This window comes from Erinaceus europaeus, chromosome 3, assembly GCF_950295315.1.
Source record: "Erinaceus europaeus chromosome 3, mEriEur2.1, whole genome shotgun sequence".
In the NCBI taxonomy this organism is placed as follows: Eukaryota; Metazoa; Chordata; class Mammalia; order Eulipotyphla; family Erinaceidae; genus Erinaceus; species Erinaceus europaeus.
Window position 1 is genome coordinate 143,093,266 of NC_080164.1, and position 22,629 is coordinate 143,115,894.

The window sequence follows — 22,629 nt, forward strand, 5'->3', positions numbered from 1 at the left end:
GGATCTGGCAGTAATCTGTGCTTAATGAAGTGATTAAAGAAGTGAATGACAACTACAGGATAATTATACTCATATGTAGGATATAGAAAATTGAAAAATATCAATTTGAAAAACTTAAAGATATATATGTATAGTCAACCCGTATCTATGACTTTGGAAGAACTATGCTGGTTATTATTGGATCAGGCTGGGGCACAGAGCTTTGAAGGTGGGAGTGATATAGAATTGTACCCCTATTTTCTTATAATCTTGTAAATCACTATTAAATCACTAATTAAAAGTTAAAAAATACTATTTCAGTGGGGCTGCAACCTGGGTACTTGTGCATAGCAAAATGTTTGCTCTACCTTGTGTGAACCATCCCTTGGCCTCAAAAATGCAAATCATAAATAATATTGGTTGTAACTATCCTTAATATACATAGTATATAAAGTTCAGGTTCAAGTCCTTCCTGGGCTGTAGTCCTCAGTTTGATTCTTTAAAAAACTCTTACCTAAGTCTAAATATGTATATTTAATATATATTAAGTAATATATATTAGTATTATTATATATTAGTATTGTTATATATTATTAATTAATATATATTGTTATTTCTAAGAATGTATGTCTGCATAGAACCTAGGTTCACATTTAAGTCTCTTAGAAAACTCATACTAAGTGCACAAAAGACTTCTCAGGTCATTGAGGCAGCCACTGTGCTAAGCAATTACAATTATTATTATTCAGTATTATAACTCTAGAAAGTAGGTATTGCCAGTATCTCCATGTGTAATCTAAGACACAGTGAAACTAAGTATTTGTGAACAACTTCATATGTTATTGAGGGTAGCAAAACCTCAGAATTTAGACCTATCCTTTTGCTACATGCAATTCATTCTTTTGTTTTGGAGGTTTGTTTTAATGATAGATTATATTTCCTTTTCTAACCTTCCTCCTATAATTCTACCCTGTTGGGTGTACTCTAAAATGTGAATATTTCATATACTTTAATGTCTTAGTGTGGTCAAATAAACCTATCTACATGAAAAGAAAATATTTTATATAATGATATTAACTGTAGGGAAATTTTTCAGTGTAAAATCATTTTATTTTTTTAATATAATTTTTATTTATATGAACTTTACTATCTTGAGGAATTTCCAGTCTATTACCATTTTTTGTAGCATTTTGATCATAAAGGGATGTTGAATCTTGTCAAAGGCTTTTCTCTGCATCTGTTGGTATAATCATATGGTTTTTGGTCCTGCTTTTATTGATGTGGTGGATCACATTGATTGATTTATGTATATTAAACCAATTTTGCATATCTTGGATAAGCCCAACTTGGTCATGATGAACAATCTTTTTTAATATACTGCTGTATCCGGTTGGCTAGAATTTTGTTCAATATTTTAACATCTATGTTCATCAGAGATACTGGTCTGTAGTTTTCTTTTTTGGTTGTGTCCCTGTCTGCTTTTGGTATCAGGGTGATGCTGGCTTCATAGAAGATGGAAAGGAGTAGTCCTGTGTCTTCAATCTTTTGGAAGAGTTTTAAAAGTAGAGGTATTAACTCTTCCTTGAAGGCTTTGTAGAATTCATTTGTAAAACCATCTGGTCCAGGACTTTTTTGGGGGCGGAGGTTTTTAGTATCTTTCAATTTCTTTGGCTGTGATTGGCCTGTTCATATTTTCTAGTTCCTCTTTATTTAATGTTGGAAGTTTGTAGGTATCTAGAAAATAGCCCATTTCTTCCAGGTTCTCTAGCTTGGTAGCATATAGTTGTTCATAAAAGCCTCTCATGGTGGGGTCGGGTGGTAGCACAGTGGGTTGAGCGCACATGGCGCTCAGCAGAAGGACTGGCCTAAGCATTCTGGTTTGAGTCGCTGGCTCCCCACCTGCAGTGGGGGTCTCTTCACAAGTGGTGAAGCAGGTCTGCAGGTGTCTATCTTTCTCTCCCCTCTCTGTTGTTCCCTCCTCACTCTCTCCTAACCAATAACAACAACAGTAACAGCAACAACAATAGTGATAAACAACAAGGGCAACAAAAGGGGGGGAAAATGGCCTCCAGGAGCAATGGATTCGTTGTGCAGACACTGAGCCCTGTCAGCAATAACCCTGGAGGCAAGAAAATAAATAAATAAAAGTAAAATAAAAAAAATAAAGCCTCGCATGATACATTGGATTTCTGTGGTGTCTGTTATTATATCTCCTCTTTCATTTACAATCCTATTTATTTGAGTCTCCTCCCTTTTTTGTTCTGTGAGTCTGGCCAAGGGTTTGTCAGTTTTGGTTACCCTTTCAAAGAACCAATATTTAGCTTTGCTGACCTTTTATATGGTTCTAAGTCTTTAAGTTGTGCAATCAGGTTGTTTAATAAGTTTTTTTTTTGTTCCTGAATGTGTGCTTGTATGGTTAATGAACTTCCCTTTCAGTACTGCCTTAGCTGTATCCCAAATATTTTAATAGCTGGTGCCTTCATTTTCATTGAATTCTTGAAACATTTTTATTTCTTCCTTAATTTCCTCTTTGACCCAGTAGTTGATAAGTAGTGTACTGTTGAGTTTCCATATTTTGGGAGTTGTACTAATTTTTTGTTTGTTGTAAAGTGTTAATTCCACTGTGGTCTGGAAGATGCTTGACATGATAATCTGTGCTCTTTAATTTTTTGACACTGCCTTTGTAGCCCAACAGATGGCCTGTCCTTGAGAATGACCCATGTGGACTTGAATAGAATGTGTCTTCCAATGTGAATGACTCTGAAAATGTCCAATAGTTATAGTTTATCTCTTCATTTAGTTCCCTCGTTTCTTTATTAATTTTCTGCATAGATGATCTTTCAAGTTGAGAGACTGGGGTGTTGAAATCTCCTACTATTATTGTATTGCTGTAGCTCTTTCAGTAGATGTTTGATATGTTTAGATGGCCTCTCCTTGGGCGCAAATGTTAATAATTGTTAAGTCCTCTTGATTGACTGATCCTCTGAGCATTAAGTAATGCCCATCCCTATCTTTTAAAATTTTATTTATTTTAAGGTCTGTCGTGTCAGATACGAGAATGATTGTACCTGCCCTTGTTTGTAGCCCATTAGCTTGTATGGTAGTTTTCCATCCTTTAACTTTGAGTCTGTTTGTCCTGTTGAGTTAGGTGGGTCTCTGTAGACAACATATGTTTGGGTTTTGTTTTCTGATCCATCTTCCTACTCAGTGCCTTTTAATAGTTGAATTCAGGCCATTGACATTTATTGATATCAAAGATCGAAGATATTTTAATGCCATTATTCTAGACTTTTAGAGTGTTCTGATATATGGCATGTTCATGGTGATGTTGTGATTGTTTGTAGGACACCTTTCAGAACTTCTTTCATGGCAGGCTTGGTGATATGATAGTTGATTCCCTTCAACAGTTGCTTGTCTGAGAAGGTTTTTATGCCTCCATCTAGTCAGAATTACAGTCTAACCAGATAAAATAGCCTTTTCATTGAGCACTTGATATATATCTTGCCATTGTCTTCTGGTCTTTAAATGTGTGGAGAAATATGCTGCTAACCTTATGGATTTTCCACTGTAAATGATTCTGTTTTTCTCTTGCAGCCTTCAGGATCTTTTCTTTATCCTTACTCCTTTTCATTCTAAATATGATGCATCTTGGTGTCTTTAAGACTGAGTTAATTCTGTTTAGGACCCTCTGGGCTTATTGAACCTTTATGTCTTTTACATTGTCTGTAGTACGGAAGTTCTCAGCCATTATACCCTGAGGAATGCTTTCTTCCCCTTCCTCTCTTTCTTCCTCTGGTAAGCCAATAATGTGTATATTACTTCTTTTGAAGTCACCCCATATTCTCCATAGTTGTTTTCAATAGCTCTTAATCTCTTTTTGAGATCTCTTTTTAGTTGTCTCTAATTCGTTCTCAATCTTGCTAATTCTGTTTTCTGCCTCACTTATTCTGTTCTTTCTCCCCTTTGTTGTTTTCTGTAGCTCAACTATTTTTGTTACCCTGTTTGATACTGTGTTAGCTTGTTCAGCTAGTTGTCTTCTTAGCTATTTCAGCTTTCAGGTCTCTAATTACCTTAAGATAGTGTTTTCTTTTGAAGTCTCATTTGTTGTTTCCCTATTTATGATGATATTACTTTCAAAAGCTTTCCTCATTTCTGTAACTATTACATCAATTAGTGTTTGGATCTTCTCCTCATTCTTATGTGCTTCTATCCTTTGAGGGCTTTTATCTGGCTTTTCTCCAGGCTCATTTTCTCACTGTTTCTTATTGCTTTAGCTATTGTACTTGGTGTGTTACGACGTCCCTCTCTCAGTACCATTCAATCCACTAATCATGCTTGCCTGGATTGACTTACGTCAAAGTAAGGTAGTAAGTGTTCAGTTTTGGAAATGAACAGTTCTTTTAATGTTATCTCAATCCTTGAGGTGAAGGACAGTGTCTGTTAAACCCTCTTGTCTTCTTTACCTTCCCTGCAGACTATGGGAGTCTGAGGCCTTTTTAGCTATAAGTAGATTGTTTATCTTAGTCACTCACGTGTGACCAAGAGATAAAACAAGTTGTAGGATACATAGCACAGTGGTTATGCAAAGCGACTTCCAAGCATTGAGGGTCTAAGGTCCTGGGCCTAATCCCATTCTCAACCCCAGCTAGAGCTGAGCTGAGCTGAGCTGAGCTGAGCTGAGCTGAGCTGCACTCTGTGAAATAAATTCAGAGATTTATTTCTGAATAAATCCTGATTTCTGAGGGAATTATTCACCCTTTTTCCTAATTATCATGAGAACAATATGAAAAGGCTTCTGCTGTATAGCCAAACCACCTACTCTGCCCCTTGATGTCAGTATAGAGCTTCCTTGCTGCTGTTCCAGCCCCTAAGGAGCAATAGCAGTGGAGAACCACAGTTGTAAGTTCACCTCCCTTCAGCAGTCTTTTTGTTGATAAAACTTGGACCAGAGGTGGTGTTTCAACTGGCAGACTGCCAGACTACTCCCAAGTAGATATGGATTTTTTTGCCCTAGGAATCTCTCCTTAAGTCCCTCTGTCCAAGAGTCACAAGTGTTTGCACTCACCTGTGGCTTGGTGGGTTCCTGGAGTGATCTTAGTCTTTTCTTGATGCATTCTTAAGTGATCCTCTTTGTTATTCTTAGTTGAGCCCGGAGAGCAAAACACAGCTGCTGCTCTTTAGCCCCACCTCCTATCATTTTCTTTTAATTTATATACATGTAATGGAAAAACCACAAGATGTGTTGAGGGAGTCGGGCGGTGGTGCAGTGGGTTAAGCGCATGTGGCACAAAGTGCAGGGACCAGTGTAAGGATCCCGGTTCGAGCCCCCGGCTCCCCACCTGCAGGGGAGTCACTTCACGAGCGGTGAAGCAGGTCTGCAGGTGTCTATCTTTCTCTCCCCTCTCTCTCTGTCTTCCCCTCCTCTCTCCATTTCTCTCTGTCCTATCCAACAACAAAGCAACGTCAACAATGGCAATAATAACCGCAACGAGGCTGCAACAACTAGGGCAACAAAAAGGGGAAAAAATGGCCTCCAGGAGCGGTGGATTCATGGTGCAGGCACCGAGCCCAGCAATAACCCTGGAGGAAAAAAAAAAAAAGGGAGGAAAACATTAAAAAAAAATGTGTTGAGTGTATATGTCTATGCATACACATAGATATTTAAGTGAAAATTATAATTTGGCTTTTAAAAAAAGCAGATTCATGATAAATAATAGAAATAAAAAATGTTTTTTTTCTTTGTAGTAATGCAATATGGGAAAGGCAAATCATGTTATTATAGGTTCCTGACTAAAGGACAACAGTGGATTTGGCTTCAGACTCATTACTATATCACTTATCATCAGTGGAACTCAAGACCAGAGTTTATTGTTTGTACTCACACAGTAGTAAGGTAATGATTCTTCTATAGAATTTCTGAATTATGAGGTCCATAATGACTTTGGCAATGTAATTTTTTACACATGACTTTGAAGTGAGCTGCAAAGTGATTTTCCTCCATTTATATATGTGTATGTGTTTAATGTATTATTAAATTAATTTATAGACATTACATTGAAATAAGTTACTTAGGTATATAATTCTTGATGTGAATTTTATGGTTTAAAGCACAACTTACAACTATCTTTATCTACCAAAACAATCAATCAGAGCAGGGGTGGGGAATGTCCTGTCCTGCTTGTGAAATCACTTAGTCTGGCCCTGACAAAGCAACTACAAAGACTCAAAATTCAATCAGTATAGGATATATATATATATATATATATATATAAACAGTAAGTGCTACTTTATAAATTGATAATTTTATATGGCCCGGAATGATATTAGACCTATCCAAATAGTCCTTGACAAAAAAAAGATTACTCACTCTTGAAGTGAAGGAAAAAGGAAAACTGGAGTAGACAAGCATGCCTTTCCTTTACTTAATTCTCCTTAATTTATATATGGTATGGCTGCAGATTATTTACATAGCACATAAACCTTTGAAATGAGTAGAACCATACAATTTTGGTTAAAATAGCACACTATAAACGTGTTTTTGGTGTGCAAAACTCATTAAAATAACCTGGAACTAATAATAAAGAAGTCAGATCCAAAAGAGACACTGAACAGTTTTACCTCTATAATATTTTAAATGAATCAGCAAATACTAAAATTCTTTTTTTTTTTCCCCATTTGTAGTTATGCAGAAGTTAGGGCAGAAAGACGACGAGAACTTGGCATTGAAGAGTCTCTTCCTGAGACAGCTGCTGACAAAGTTTGTATATTTCACCTTTTAGAAGATCATTTTATTTCCCTCTAAAGATAAAGACTATAATTTTTAAAATTTCAATTGAAAAATAGAATGATTCTTTAGGAATATTATTTTTCTAAATGTTTTATTTTCTTTTTTGGTACAGAGTTATGGTTATGCTATTTGTTCTTATTTTAAATTTAAGATTTTATGACCCTATCTGCTTCTATAAGATTCAGAATACTTATTTTAGTAATGAAAAAATAACATGAGATTTCAAGTATATGTTTCAGTAGCATTACGTATATTTGTACTGTTAAGCCATCATCACTACTATTCATTAAATTTCTTCATCTTTCCAAACTGAAATATCATACTCATTAAACAATTATAGCTAAACTAAATTGATGAAATACAGAATAGTGTATGGTCTCACTTTAATTAGCAACAATGTCAAATACACACTTAGTCTTGCCTAAAAAACAGAAACATACTAAAATTCATTTTTCAACTCTCCTATACAATAACTCTTTGTTTTCTTTTTTTAGCCCTGACAGCCAGCAACCTACTTTTTATGATTTTGACTCCGATAGATCCCTCATAAAAGTGTAATCATGCAGTACATGCCTTGTTGTGACTAATTTATTTGGCTCTCTAGTTTTATCCATGTTTTAAGACATTTCCTTTTTTTTTTTTTACATCTGAATAATTCATCGTATTTATACACATTTTGTTTGCCCGTTTGTCTGTTGATAGACACTTGTGCTATGTCCATAATTTGGTTATTATGAATAATGTTGCTATGAACATGAGTGTAACAAATATTTGATGTTTGCCTTCAACTCTTTTGAAATATATATACACACAGAAATGGCATTGCTGGACCATGGTATCTCTCTGTTTATATTTTTGAGGGACTATTGTACTCTTTTCCCTAGTATATGCACTAAATTACGTCCCTACAATCAGTGAACAGGGTTCCAGTTTCCCCATACCCTTGTTCATACTTGTTATTTTGCTTTGTTGATAATAACCATCATGGTAGTGTGAAATGGTATCTCATTGTGGTTTTGATTTTAATTTTTCTGCTGATTAGTGATATTGAACACTCCTTTCTGTGTTGTATAGAAATTTCATTTGTGTATTCTTTTAGGAGAAATACCTGTGTAAGACCCTTGCCCATTTTTCTTTATTGGATTTATTCTTTGCTGTTGAGTTGTAGTAGTTCTTTATATATACTAGATGTTAATACACACCATCCTTTCTCCCATTCCATGTATTACCTTTGCATTCTATTTATACTATCCTTAGACAAATAAAAGCTTTGCAGTTTTAATGCTAATCAGTCTTTTTTCCTTTTGTTCCTTGATCTCCTAGTGTCATATCTAATAGATCATTGTCCAATCCAATGCCATGAAACCTTTTCCCTTTTCTTCTAAAGTTTAGCAGTGCTAGCACTTATGTTTTGGCTTTTGACCCATATCGAATCAATTTTCATAAAAGGCTCATTCTTTTGTAGCTATTGCTACTTTAAAAAGAAGCTGAGGCCAAAACTTTTATTTAAAAACATTACATTTGGTATCATGCTATGGATAGAAATGTTATGAGAAAATAATGGTGTTGGTGGGAATGAAGAGGTTAGCAAGCAATATTGTTGATTAATATCTCTGAATTTAACCACTTAAAAACATTATCTTTATTCTGCCTCTTTAGAGCCAAGATTCTGGATCTGATAATCGTATAAATACAGTCAGTCTCAAGGAAGCACTGGAGAGGTTTGATCATAGCCCAACTCCTTCTGCTTCCTCCCGGAGTTCAAGAAAATCATCTCACACAGCAGTCTCTGACCCTTGCTGTGAGTACCCTAGCTTAAAAATAGACTTCCTTTAAATAAGAATGCTTCTAAAACGTGTGCACTACTATTATCAGCATTTCTCAGTCAAATGCTACTTTAAAGTAAGTTTTATAAGAGTTTTTTTTTTTTTTTTAAGAGGTCAGTATTTTATTTTTGGGAAAATGAAGACAACACATAAGAAAAGTGGGGTTGTTAGGAGCTGCTCAATGTTGTGGTTACTATGTTAAAGAATTTCTAAAAGAATGAATAGAGTGTGAGGTAGTTAAGATATAAGGAATGGCAGGGATACACTGGTTATGTGTGTGTGTGTGTGTGTGTGTTGCGGGGTCATCAAACCCAGTCTGCCCTTACTGTGGGAGGTCATGATTATTTCTGCAGGTAAATAGGCTCTTCATGGAGAATTCTTAAAATTTCATAACTGTAGGGTCCTAGTGTATGGTGATAAGAAAGTACTTAAGTTGTGGATGAATGTACTGCAGAGAACTTTCACAGGGAGATGAGAACTTGTACATATGTGTCAAAAACTACATTGTAAACCATGAACCCTTTAATAAAATGATAAAACAAAAACAGAAGTTTCCAAAATTGTAGGAAAAAATACTCCCCTATTTTTAGGTATTCTCTTTTTTGAAAATGCATTTTATTGTAGTAAGAACTCTTAAAATCTGTCCTCTTAAATCTCAAGTGTATAATACATTATTGATGACTATACAGTGTTGCTGTTCTGCAGATCTCTAGATTATATTCACTGTACTTAGCTGAATATTTATTAACTCTGTATTCCCCTCATGCAGCACTTGGCAATTATCACTCTTTTTTTTTTCCTTTTCCCTTTTGTTGCCCTTTTCATTGTTGTTATTATTGTTTTTATTGCTATCGTTGTTGTTGGATAGGAAAGAGAGAAATCGAGAGGGGGGAGAGAAAGATAGACACCTGCAGACCTGCTTCACCACCTGTGAAAGGAACCCCCTGCATGTGGGGAGCCAGGGGATCGAACCGTGATCCTTATGCCTGTCCTTGCACTTTGCGCCATGTGCACTTAACCCGCTGTGCCACTGCCCAGCTTCTCATTATCACTCTACTTTTTGATTCATAGAAATTGGTTGTTTTAGATACTTTCACTAAGTAGGGTTACATAGTATTTATCTTTTTGTCATTGGCTTATTTCAATTAGCATATATTAAAGATTTTCCTTATTTATATATTTATTTTTAGCCAGAGCCCTGCTCAACTCTGGATTTTGGTGCTGGGATTGTTTGAAACCTGAAAGTCTTTTGCCACATATATATGTGTGTTTCTGTCCTTAACCCCAGAATTTCCTTTTTAAGGTTGTACATAATATCACATTTAAGAGGGGTACAATTCCCACCACCAGAACTCTGTACCCCATCCCATTCCCTGATAGCTTTCTTATTCCTTAACCCTCTGGGAGTATGGACCCCAGGTCATTGTGGGATGCAGAAGGTGGAAGGTCTGGCTTCTGTAATTGCTTTCCTGCTGAACATGGGCGTTGACAGATCGATCCATACTCCCAGCCTGTCTCTCTCTTTCCCTGGTGGGACAGGGCTCTGGGGAAGAGGGGCTCCAGGACACATTGGTAGGGTTGTCTGCCCAGGGAAGTCTGGTTGGCATCATGGTAGCATCTGGAACCTGGTGGCTGAGAAAAGAGTTAACATATAAAGCCATACAAATTGTTGACTAATTTGAACATAAAGGCTGGAATATTGCAGATGAAGATTTGGGGTCTTTGTTTTGGAAATAGCTAATAGGTCTATTTCAGGTATATTCCAAAGGGCCCATGACTTTTAGTTTTTGCCTGAGCCTGACATCTGATATGCAAGTGAACCCAAGTTAATGTCTGGGGAGATAATGTCATGGCTGGAAAAAGGGCTAGGAAGTTGGATCAGGGAAGGGAGTAGCTCCCAAATATGGGAAAAGTATATAAATATTGTTGACTGTAAACCCCATTCATCTGATCTGGGGCCCATATTCAGCATAGGAGCCTATGTTGTCTTTTTTATAATAGTCTGACAGGTGTGAGGTGAAATGAGGTTGAGGTTTCTTAGTTTAGTTTTTTTTTTTTCCAGGATTATCACTGGGACTCTGTGCCAACACTACAAATCCACTGCTCCTGGCAGGCCATTTTTTTTTCTATTTTATTTGGTAGGACAGAAATTGAGAGATACAGGGAACATGGAAAGTGAGAAAGAAAGACACCTGCAGCCCTGCTTCACTACTTATGAAGCTTCCCATTTTTAGTTGAGGAGCAGAGGCTTGAACCCAGGTCCTTGCACATGGTAATGTGTGCCTTCAACTGGGTGTGCCACCGCCCCACCCCTATAGTTTTTATTTGTATTTCCCTGATGATTAATGATATTGAGCATTGTATCATACACCGTGATCATTTTTATGTCTGTTTTGGAGAGATTCTGTGCAAATACTGTGACTAGTTTTTAATTAATTTATTTCATTAAAATCACTTGTGTTTTGCTATTAATAATTAAAATTTATTTATTATAAAGCATGATGATATTCTGTTTGTATTCCCTTACCTCAGCAACACCAACGAAGATCCCAACGGATAACAGCACTCCTCCTAGACAACATTTACAAACTCATGAAAAGATGGTACAAAGGAGGTCATCATTTAGTAGTCAGGTAAATTTTTTAGTTAAATTCTTCTGAATATGTTCATTCACCGAGAGAAAGAGAAATAACTAGGACATTATTCCAGCTCATATATTGCCTGGAATTGAGTTTGAGACCTATGCATGAAAGTCCAGTGCTGTACTGTACCACTGAATTTCTTCTCTAGCCACATAAATATTTATTAAAACAGAAAAATATTTGAATCATTGATTTATTTTCCCCTTTTATATGAAGATCCAAAAAATTGTCCATTACTAAAGTTCTTTCTTTTTTTTGTGAAGTAAATGTGAAATCAGCACAGCGCAGCTCTGGCTTGTGGTGGTATCAGGGACTGAACTAGGGACCTTGACCACAGTTAATCTCCCCTACCCACTCCCTCTACTTTTTTAGGTTGAAGTATGAAAAGCTGGTAGTTCAGAACTATTTTATGTCTACATTGAAATACCAGTGACCTTCAGTTAAGTTCAGTTTTTTTTTTTTTTTTAATTTATTAGAAAGGCAGAGAGAGAGAAAGAACCAGACATCACTCTGGTACATGTACTGCCAGGGATTGAACTCAAGACCTCATGGTTGAGAATCCAATGCTTTATCACTGTGCCACCTCCTAGACCACCAGCTTTCTTTTTTTTAAAAAATTATTTTCTAGTTTATGTATTTTGAACTTGAGAGAGAGTGAGAACCAGTGCATCACTCTGGCACATATCCCTAAAGATTGGGACTTCATGCATTAAGTCCCAGTGCCTTGACCACTCTGCCACAAGTTTAACTAACTTTTATTTATTTTTATTTAATTGTCTTTATTTATTTATTAGGTAGAGACAGAAATCGAGAGGAAAAGGGCAGTTAGAGATGAAGAGAGACAGAGAGACACCTGCAGCACTGCTTCACTCACAAAGCTTTCCTCCTGCAGGTGGGGACCGGAGGCTTGAACCTGAGTCCTTGTGCACTGTAACATGTGCGTTCAACAAGTTGCGCTACCACCCGCCAACCAGCTTTTATTAAGAGCCACTGCAAGTTAATATAGATGGTGCCCTTGTGTTTTTACATTTAAATTTTTTTTGCTAATTTTTTTATGTAAAATTTTTAAAAATCGGGAGCAGAGAGGGAGACTTGCCTGTACCTAATGAAAAACAGATGAGGCAAATTATAATTCAATTATAAAGATACTGAATAATGGTGGTGTTTCTATTGACACTCAGAGTACTTATGTTTGAAAACAGTCATTCCAATGTGCTTTTTTTTTTTTCTTCTAGTCCATAAATTCCCAGTCTGTTGGCCAGTCATTAACACAGCCAGTGATGTCTCAAGCTGCAAATTTACCAATTCCACAAGGCATGTCCCAGGTATTTTTGTTTGTTTGTTTTAGTTAAGCAGTTTTTTAAAAAGTATTTATTTATTTTATTTATAAAAGGGAAACACTGACAAGACCATAGGATAAGAGGGGTACAATTCCCACCACCAGAGCTTCGTATCCCATCCCCTCCCCTGATAGCTTTCCTATTCTTTTAGTTAAGTATTTTTAAATGATAATTTGTTTTTAAGCTAATATACACTTTTAAAACATATGTGAGTGCACTCAGTCTCAACTGTGGGCATTTTGAATATTGAGGATATTTTTGATTTGTCAGTAATTGTGGAATACCCATTAGCAGACTTGGTCCCGGGATACTAGAGGTCTTTTAGGATGTATCAAAAGTCTTGTGCGACAAAGAGTTGTTCTGCTTAATATGCACTAGCACACCTGTAAAGGACATCCTAGACAGAAAGATATTAAAGATAAAATACAGCTAAAATTTTATTCTTTCTATGGATATTGGAATAACTTGAGTAATTTTATTCATATGTTCATTTGTAATATATAAAGATACTGATTAAGTTCCTTATATGTGTAGATATTACAGGTGCTTGTAATAAAATATTAAAAGACTTATAGAAAGAAATGATGATAGTTGGGTGGTAGCGCAGCAGGTTAAGCACACATGGCGCAAAGTGCAACGACCGGCATAAGGATCCCAGTTCGAGCCCCCGGCTCCCCACCTGCGGGGGAGTCATTTCACAAGCGGTGAAGCAGGTCTGCAGGTGTCTTTCTCTCCCCCTCTCTGTCTTCCCCTCCTCTCTCCATTTCTCTCTGTCCTATCCAGCAGTGATGACATCAATAGCAATAATAATAACTACAACAATAAAATGGGAATAAATAAATAAATAAACATTGAAAAAAAAAGAGACGATGATAGATAACTACAGTATTGGATAATGGTGCTTAAAATATATAGAGAGACTGAGAGGCCAGGCAATAGTACACCTGGTAGAGTGCTTGTTACCATCCTTAAGGCCCCAGGTTCAAGACCACAGCACTCCACCTGCAGGGGGAAGCTTCACTAACCATGAAGAAGGGTTACAGGGTCTCTTTTTCTATTACCACATGCCCCACCCCCACCCCAGGCCCCACAGTTTCTCTGTTTCTGGTTTTAAAAAGCTACCTGGAGTGGTAGATTTGTTGTACAAGCCCTAAGCCCCAGTTATAACCTTGGTTGCAATACAAGAAGAAAAAATATATGCATAGGCTAATTTCTGAACACATTAGATGGTCTCTTAATGCAGTTTTAGGAAGTGAAAGAAAAGTTTCTAGAATTTTTGTCAGAGTTGAGTTCTGAAGGAAAAATAAATAGACAAAGGAGAGATAATACAGAAGCGACACTAAGTTACTTTTGTCTTTAATTTTCCAACTTGTAATTATGACTGTACTTTAGACATATTTAACATAATGCTGAGTATTAGTGAAAATTAAAAATCTATTTTGTTTGGCATTAAATACACAGTAACAGTGACTAGTAACTAAAAACTATATATTTTGAAAATAACACATGATTGTTTAAATTATGCATGTTTGTGTACATGTAAGTATAGCTGTTATTTAATGAAAATTATACAAATATATAGATAATACTAAAAATTACATAAACATTACAATGTTGAAAAAACATGATTATAGAAGTTGTTTATAATAGTCCTGTATCATGAACTGTTATGTTTAATTGCAACAAATTTTAATCCACATTGAGTCTTTGAATCCTTTTTATTCAGAAGGTTAACAGAATTTTTGTATAAATCTTTAGACTTCCATTCAGTATTGTAAGAGCATTAACCTTGAGTATTTAAGCATTGCTTAATGTTTAAAGGCATGGCCATAAGCTAAACAATATTTGTTATATTAAAAGTGTTAAAACACAACAAGGGCAACAGAAGGAAAAATAAATATTTAAAAAAATTAAAAAATATTAAAATAGTATTTAAATTTCACATTTCATTCATTGTTAAAAACAGCTTCTAAGTTTTGTGTTTTTAATTTCTTGCTTTTCTGCCTTTGTTTCTATTCTCTTATTTGTATTAACAAAACCCATTTATATTGTGATAATGTAACATTTATTTACTAGGGAGCATAAATAAGTTAGCATAAAACTTACCTGTATGATTTTTATAATGTAATTACAAAAAACAATATTTTGAATAACTAGCGGTATGAGGGATTTGAGGTACTAAATTAGTAAAAAATTTCAACCCTAGTTATTGGTTACCATCAAATCCAAGTCAGTATTGCATAATTTGAAAAGTAATATTAAGTATCCTTAATATAAACTCTTGAAAATAGAGTAGAGAAGCTCAGACAGGTGACATTTTTCACTTTTGTGTGCACTTTACTACAGAAGATTTTTAAGATTAAGGCAGATATCCATTAAAGTGAATGTCTTTCTGATTTTATACTAGATCCTATATTGGAAACTTATGAAATAATAAATTGAGTTTGTATATATATTTAAATGATGAGTCAACAAATGTGGATAATTCAAGCAGTACTATATGGAAACTACTTATGACTCAATAAAACAGTTAAGACTGAAAACCTTAGACTAATGATGAAAATGGATATTCTTGTTCCTTATCTTGGAAGCAGAAATTTCTTTTTTTTTAATTTATTTTTTATTTAAGAAAGGATAAATTAACAAATCCATAGGGTAGGAGGGGTACAACTCCACACAATTCCCACCACCCAATCTCCATATCCCACCCCCTCCTCTGATAGCTTTCCCATTCTCTATCCCTCTGGGAGTATGGACCCAGGGACATTGTGGGTTGCAGAAGGTGGAAGGTCTGGCTTCTGTAATTGCTTCCCCGCTGAACATGGACGTTGACTGGTTGGTCCATACTCCCAGTCTGCCTCTCTCTTTCCCTAGTAGGGTGGGTCTCTGGGGAAGCGGAGCTCCAGGGCACATTGGTGGGGTCTTTAGTCCAGGGAAGCCTGGCCGGCATCCTGATGGCATCTGGAACCTGGTGACCAAGTAATGAAGCTGAAGGGTTGTCATTCCACACATGAAGTCTCTGGACACAGTCTGAGCTGAAGCATGTTGAGGTGGCAATCGTTGTGTTGGTTAGGTTGCGATCGGCAGATGCAATATTATTTGATATGGATTGGGAGAGGCATACGGGAAAGTGGGCCCTATCCAAAGGTTCAAGGACTGGGGGAAGTAGAGGCTCTATAGTGGGGATGTGAGATTCCTGCGGTCTTAGGATTCAAAAAGACAATGGATAGTTAATGTTATCATCACATTATTTGGTAATTGGGTTACCTTTGAAAAGTCCTTTTGTTAGGGTTTACTGTACAGTATCCAGTATCTTGTATATAGCTGTGCTATTGGTTGCTTCTGATCTACTTGGTCTAGGCTTTTGAGAGAGTCTGCACATCAAATACACATCCTATATATTAAAAAGACTCAGTCTGTGTTTTAAAAACTTCGAGACACACAATTAATTTTCCCCCTCTCATATTAATTATCTAGTGATTTATATGACTACACTTTACTAGGAGTGTACATAAACACCATTCCCACCACCAAAAGACTGTGTCCCATCCCTCCCACCCACTCCCACCCCCCACTGGCCCAGGAAGCTGCATGTCTACTCCTCACCACAGGGTTTTTACTTTGGTGCCCTACTTACAATTTAGTCAGGTCCTTTCAGATCTTCTCACTCAGCTTCTGTTGATGAGTGGGATCATCCCATACTCATCTTTATCTTTCTAACTTAGCTCACTTAATATAATTCCTTCTAGCTCTGTCCAAGATGGGTCAGAGAAGGTGGGTTCATTGTTCTTGATAGCTGCATAGTATTCCATTGTGTCTATATACCACAGCTTTCTCAGCCACTCATTTGTTGTTGGGCACCTGGGTTGCTTCCAGGTTTTAGCTATTATGAATTGTGCTGCTATGAACATAGGAGTACATACCTCTTTTTGGTTGGGTGTTATGGAGTCCTTGGGGTATAATACCAGGAGAGGAATTGCTGGATCATATGGAAGGTCCATGTCTAGCCTTGTGAGAGTTTTCCAGACAGAAGCAGAAATTTCTTAACTGTTAAATATGATGTTGAAGAACTTGAGATAACTCACTACATGGGATTCATGCTTTACCATGTATGGGTCCCAGGCTTAAGTCCCAGCACCATGTAGGAGGTGCTATAGCTTCAGGGAAAATTCTGGTACTGTGGTGTGCTATCTGAATAGGAAAAAGCACAGGAACAATGGAATTGCATATGCATGGCACCCAGCTACATCTACCTACACACACACACACACACACACACACACACACACACACACACACACACACACGTTGATAGTGAATTTGTTACATATTGCTAGTATGTTCCTTCTGTCTCCATTTAAAAAAAAAATTGATTACTGACCCATGTCAAAAGCTTTCTCTGTATTTATTAAAATGATCTTTTTTCCTTTTATTTTGTTGATGTAGTGGATTGCATTAATGGGTTTATTTATGTTGAATCAATTTTCAGGATATGCATATTTTAACATAATATTAAGTATAAACTATTTCTAGGATATTAACATCCCCAGGATAAATCCCATTTGGTCATGATGTATGATATTTTTTTAATGTGATTCTGATTTATTTGGAAACAAATGTAGGAGAGGGGGAAAATGCCTAAAATGGAAGAAAATGTAAATTGTGTGGCTTTTTTTTTAATTGCTTTATTGGGGAAATTAATGTTTAACATTCAACAGTAAATACAATAGTTTGTACATGCATAACATTCCCCAGTTTTCCATGTAACAATACAACCCCCACTGGGTCTTCTGTCATCCTTCTTGGACCTGTATTCTCCCCACCCACCCACCCCAGAGTCTTTTACTTTGGTGCAATACGCCAATTCCAGTTCAGGTCCTACTTGTGTTTTTCTTCTGATCTTGTTTTTCAACTTCTGCCTGAGAGTGAAATCATCCCATATTCATCCTTCTGTTTCTGACTTATTTCACTTAACATGAATTTTTCAAGGTCCATCCAAGGTCGGCTGAAAACGGTGAAGTCACCATTTTTTATAGCTGAGTAGTATTCCATTGTGTATATAAGCCACAACTTGCTCAGCCACTCATCTGTTGTTGGGCACCTGGGTTGCTTCCAGGTTTTAGCTATTACAAATTGTGCTGCCAAGAACATATGTGTACACAGATCTTTTTGGATGTGTGTATTTGGTTCCTTAGGATATATCCCCAGAAGAGGAACTTGTTCGCAGGATCATAGGGTAGGTCCATTTCTATCCTTGTGAGAGTTATCCAGACGGCTCTCCACAGAGGTTGGACCAATTTACATTCCCACCAGCAGTGTAGGAGGGTTCCTTCGACCCCACAACCTCCAGCATTTGCTGCTGTTACCTTTTCTGGTGTATGACATTCTCACAGGAGTGAAGTGGTATCTCATTGTTGTCTTGATTTGCATTTCTCTGACAATCAGAGACTTGGAGCATTTTTTCATGTGTTTCTCAGCCTTTTGGATCTCTTCTGTGGTGAATATTCTGTCCATGTCCTCCCCCCATTTTTGAGTGGGGTTATTTGTTGTCTTGTTGTGATATATGATATTTTTAATGTCATGTGGAATCTGGTTTGCTAAGAGTTTGTGGGAAATCTTAAAATCTTATGTTCATCAGGGATATTGGTTTGTAGTTTTCTCTATATTGTAATGTCTGTCCCCCTTTGAGATCATGGTAAGGTTGATTTTTACAGGTATTTGAGAGAATTTGCTTCAGTTTTTTGGGTTTTTTTTGAAGGTTATTTAGAGCTCACTAGTAAAAATATTTGATCTTGAGCCTTGTTTTGAGGAGGCATTTGATTACCTTTTTATTTCCCTTGCTTATGGTTTATCTATCCAGGTTTTCTGTTTCCTCCTGTGTCAGTCTTGGGAAATTATGTAATTCTAAAAATTTGTCCATATTCTTGGCTTTCCTTCCTGGTATAGTGTAAAGTTATTCATCATAGACTGTCATAGGCCTGGATTGGTGTGAACTTTTCTCTTAGTAGTGTCTTTTCTGTGTCCTATAAATTGTCTTCATTTTCCTGAGTTTCTAGTAATTTTTTTTTACACATTTTATTTATTTATTTATTAGAAAGATAGGGGTAGGGAGAGAAAGAGCCAGACATCAATCTGATTGATACATGTGCTGCTGGGGATTGAACCCAGAACCTCATGCTTGAGAATTCATTGCTATATTTGCTGTGCCACCATCCACATCACCCAACAATTTTTTGATGTGTTCCTTGACTCAGTAGTTACTAGTTGCATGTTTTTAAATCTTCATATGTTTGTACGTTCTGGTTGATCATTGTGATCAGGTGTGCAATGTGATTTCAGTAGTTCTGATTTTTAAAAAGTAGTATATTTTATTTTAGTTTAGGGAGAGAGAGATACAGTGAGATCAGAGCACTGCTCAGCTCGGGCTTATGGTGGTATAGGGGACTGAGCCTGGGATGCTGGTACCTCAGGTGTGAAAGTCTTTGTATAACCATTCTGCTAGTTCCCTCATATTTGTTTGTTTGTTTGTTTATTTTAAAGATTTACTTAATTTTTTTATTAATGAGAAAGAGGGTAGAGAGAAAACCAGAGCCTTGCTCTAGCATATACTATGCTGAGATGAAAGTTGCGACCTCATATTCCATATCCAATGCTTTATCCACTGCACCACCTCCTGAACCACTAATGTTACTGAAATTATTTAGATCTGTTTTGCATCCTAGCATGTAGGCTGTCCTTCAGAATGATCCATGTGCACTGGGGAAGATGTGTATTCAGCTTCTTATTTAGGACTTTATGCCAGATACTTGAACAGGGATGATGTTAAAAAAAAATTTCAGTTGGGGGTCGGGTGGTAGCGCAGTGGGCTAATCACACGTAGCGTAATCGCAAGGACTGGTGTAAGGATTCTGGTTTGAGCCCTTGGCTCCCCACCTGCAGGGGGAGTCGCTTCACAGGCAGTGAAGCAGGTCTGCAGGTGTCTATCTTTCTCTCCCCCTCTCTGTCTTCCGCTCCTCTCTCCATTTCTTTCTGTCCTATCCAACGATGACATCAAAACAACAATAATAACAAAACAACAACAATAAAAAGACAGGTCAACAAAAAGGAAAATGAATAATAAAATAATAAAAAGAATTTTTAAAAAATGTTCAGTTAGCAGGGATAACGGAGTTAAGAAAATTGTAAAGACTCATATGTATATGTATATGTATATGTATATGTATATGTATATGTATATGTATATGTATATGTATATGTATATCAGCTACAGGTCAGTACTCCAATGAAATAATAATATGGACGACTTTCCATACCCTCTTAAAGTCTTTCTTTTCCTTCAGACCATGCTGAGATTTAGATCCCGGTGGGGCATGTATGATTATAGGACAGAAGCCACTTAATTTGAAAGACGTACATAGAGATTTCCACAGATTAGATTGGAGAGCAGAAAGCCAGATTAGGGTTGGAGAGCTACCCACTAGGATGAAGTGAGACCTACTGGAAATTTACCTGCTTTAGAGATAATAAGACTCATTCTGAAACTGCCCACTATCAGGTAGAAGTACCAGAGCCAGAAAGATTAGCCACTGCTCATTGTAGTATCACTCTAATACCATTTTAATGGCAGGACAAAATTTGTGCCTACTGGCAAAGGAGAAATATTTATAGGATCTAGCTCCAAAATCAAGAGATGGGTAAGTTAGGTACTTAAAGGCAACACATTAATAACTGGCATAATCTTCTCTTTCTTTGTTGGGTAGAGAGAGATAAATCAAGAGGGATGGGAGAGAAGGAGAGAGACATTTGTAGCACTGCTTTACCACTTGTGAAGCTTTCTTCTTGTAAGTGGGGGCTAGGGGCTTGAATTTGTGTCCTTGTGCTTTGTAAGTGCACTGTACCTACGATGCCACTGCCCAGCCCCTCGCATAATACTCTTTAACTTATGATATGCTACTTATTTTTCACACTGCACAATTATGAAGAATAAGTTATTCTAAAATATGTTACACTTTTCCCACACATGGTGCTTTAGTTTCAGTTTTCAGCTCAATTAGGCGCCATGCAGCATCTGAAAGACCAGTTGGAGCAACGGACACGGATGATAGAGGCAAATATTCATCGACAACAGGAAGAATTAAGAAAAATCCAAGAGCAACTTCAAATGGTCCATGGTCAAGGACTTCAGGTAAGTTATTGCATCTGAATACAAGAAAAGCATGCCACTCATGGTTTATTTTAGAAAAATCAATTTCTGTGGGTGATTGAGTGCATGTGTTACAATGCACAAGGACCCAGGTTCAAGCCTCCAACCCCCACCTTATGGGAGAAGGCTTTGCAAATGATGAAGCAGTGCTGCATTTGTCTCTCTTTTTCTCTCCCTCTCCCTTCCTCTTGATTTCTGGGTGTCTTCATCCAATAAATAAATAAAGATTTAAAAATTAAGGAAAAGAAAAATTGACTCCCTAATGAAAAGTTAGATTCAGTAGATATCTTTCATCAAATTAATTCAGTAAATATTCACTGACTGCCTATTCAGTTTGATTGCATTAACAGTCTCGATAAAGAATTCACTCTTAAATGTATTTCCATCAATATCCTTGTGTCTTATTCTAAATTAGAATTATGTTTTACTAGCTTAAATATTAGTAAATTTAAATCCATAATATAAAATGTACATTTTACATAGAATTTTAAGTAAGGTAGGTACAGCATTTATTGATCAGTTATCAGTCATTATCTTCATAAAATAACTGGTAGTCTTGGGGGCAGGCAGTGGTGCACCCATAGTTCCAATGAGCAAAGATCTGGGTTCAAGTTCTAAGTCCTCACTGGCAGGCAAAAAGCTTCATGAGTGAATGGTAGAATAGTACTGCAAGTGTCTCTCCCTCTCTCCCCATTTCTCTTCCTGTCTCCCTTTCTCTCTCTGTTTCTATCAAAAAAAGGAAAGAAAAGAACTGGTAATCCCATATTGTTAAGACTAGTAAGATCACTCTAAAGTTAGGTCTATCAGAGGAGAATAGGATTTGAGTAAAAGAAAATCACTTCTAATTCTAAGTGTTGGGAAGTTCACAGTCCTTCGTCATATTGAAAATCCTTCATCACACTTCATCATGTGATCTAGCTGGTATAACAACAGGCAGAATGTAAAGTGCTCAAACAGGTAAAGTTTTTGAAACTTGTAACACTGGGAAAATGCTAAGATTAAGGAAGAACAACTATATAGTGTCATGTTTTATTCAGTAATTATTTTTGCTGATTATTGTTTTGAAAAGTCTTATCTTGTTCCTTGCCTTTCAAATTTTAATATATAACTACTTTGCTTTCTTTTAAGATGTTTTTACAACAGTCAAACCCTGGATTGAATTTTGGTTCTGTTCAACTTTCTTCTGGAAATTCATCTAACATCCAGCAACTTTCACCTATAAATATGCAAGGCCAAATAGTTCAAACTAATCAAATTCAAAGTGGAATGAATACTGGACACATTGGCACAACACAACATATGATACAACAGCAGACATTACAAAGTGCATCAAATCAGGTAACTTTATCATGTATAATGAACTGTAGAGTGTGTAATATTGCTAAACAAAAAACAAAGCTCTACCTTAGACAATACCACATTAAAATTGTAATGATAATTAGAAAGTATAGTGTTGAGAGTGGTTATTAACATATTTATGCAGTGGCTGGGAGATATCTCACTCAGTAGAGCCTACATTTCACTATGTGTAAGGATCTGGGTTGGAGCCCCTAGCACCACATAGCAGCACCTATATCTGGGGAAGCTTCATATAGAGTGGAACAGTGCTGAGGTGTCTCTCCTCACTCTGTGCCTCTATCTGAAATGGAAAAGAGTCTACTTGGAACAGTGAAATTGTGCAGGTCCAAAGCCCCAGTGGACAGTTAAAAAAAAAAAGTGTCATGTTGGGGAAAACAGTTCAGCTGGTACAGTGACTGTACCACAGTTCTATTCCCTATGCCACATCTGCTGGAGTGGTGCTCTGGGTATCTCTCTGTCTCTCTTTCTCTGTAAATAACTTTAAAATAAATAA

At 36.6% G+C, this 22,629-nt stretch overlaps 1 protein-coding gene across 3 annotated transcripts in view; it reads left to right on the plus strand.

Annotated features, from left to right (window-relative positions):
- CLOCK (clock circadian regulator) overlaps positions 1 to 22,629 on the plus strand; it is a 93,169-nt gene that overhangs the window by 58,155 nt on the left and 12,385 nt on the right. For all 3 annotated transcript variants that reach the window (XM_060188041.1, XM_007534619.3, XM_060188042.1), the window contains exons 16-22: positions 5,725 to 5,872; positions 6,661 to 6,736; positions 8,426 to 8,567; positions 11,125 to 11,225; positions 12,470 to 12,559; positions 20,607 to 20,759; positions 21,906 to 22,115. In XM_060188041.1, coding sequence (XP_060044024.1) covers positions 5,725 to 5,872; positions 6,661 to 6,736; positions 8,426 to 8,567; positions 11,125 to 11,225; positions 12,470 to 12,559; positions 20,607 to 20,759; positions 21,906 to 22,115 — 920 coding nt within the window. The remainder of the gene's footprint in view (positions 1 to 5,724; positions 5,873 to 6,660; positions 6,737 to 8,425; positions 8,568 to 11,124; positions 11,226 to 12,469; positions 12,560 to 20,606; positions 20,760 to 21,905; positions 22,116 to 22,629) is intronic.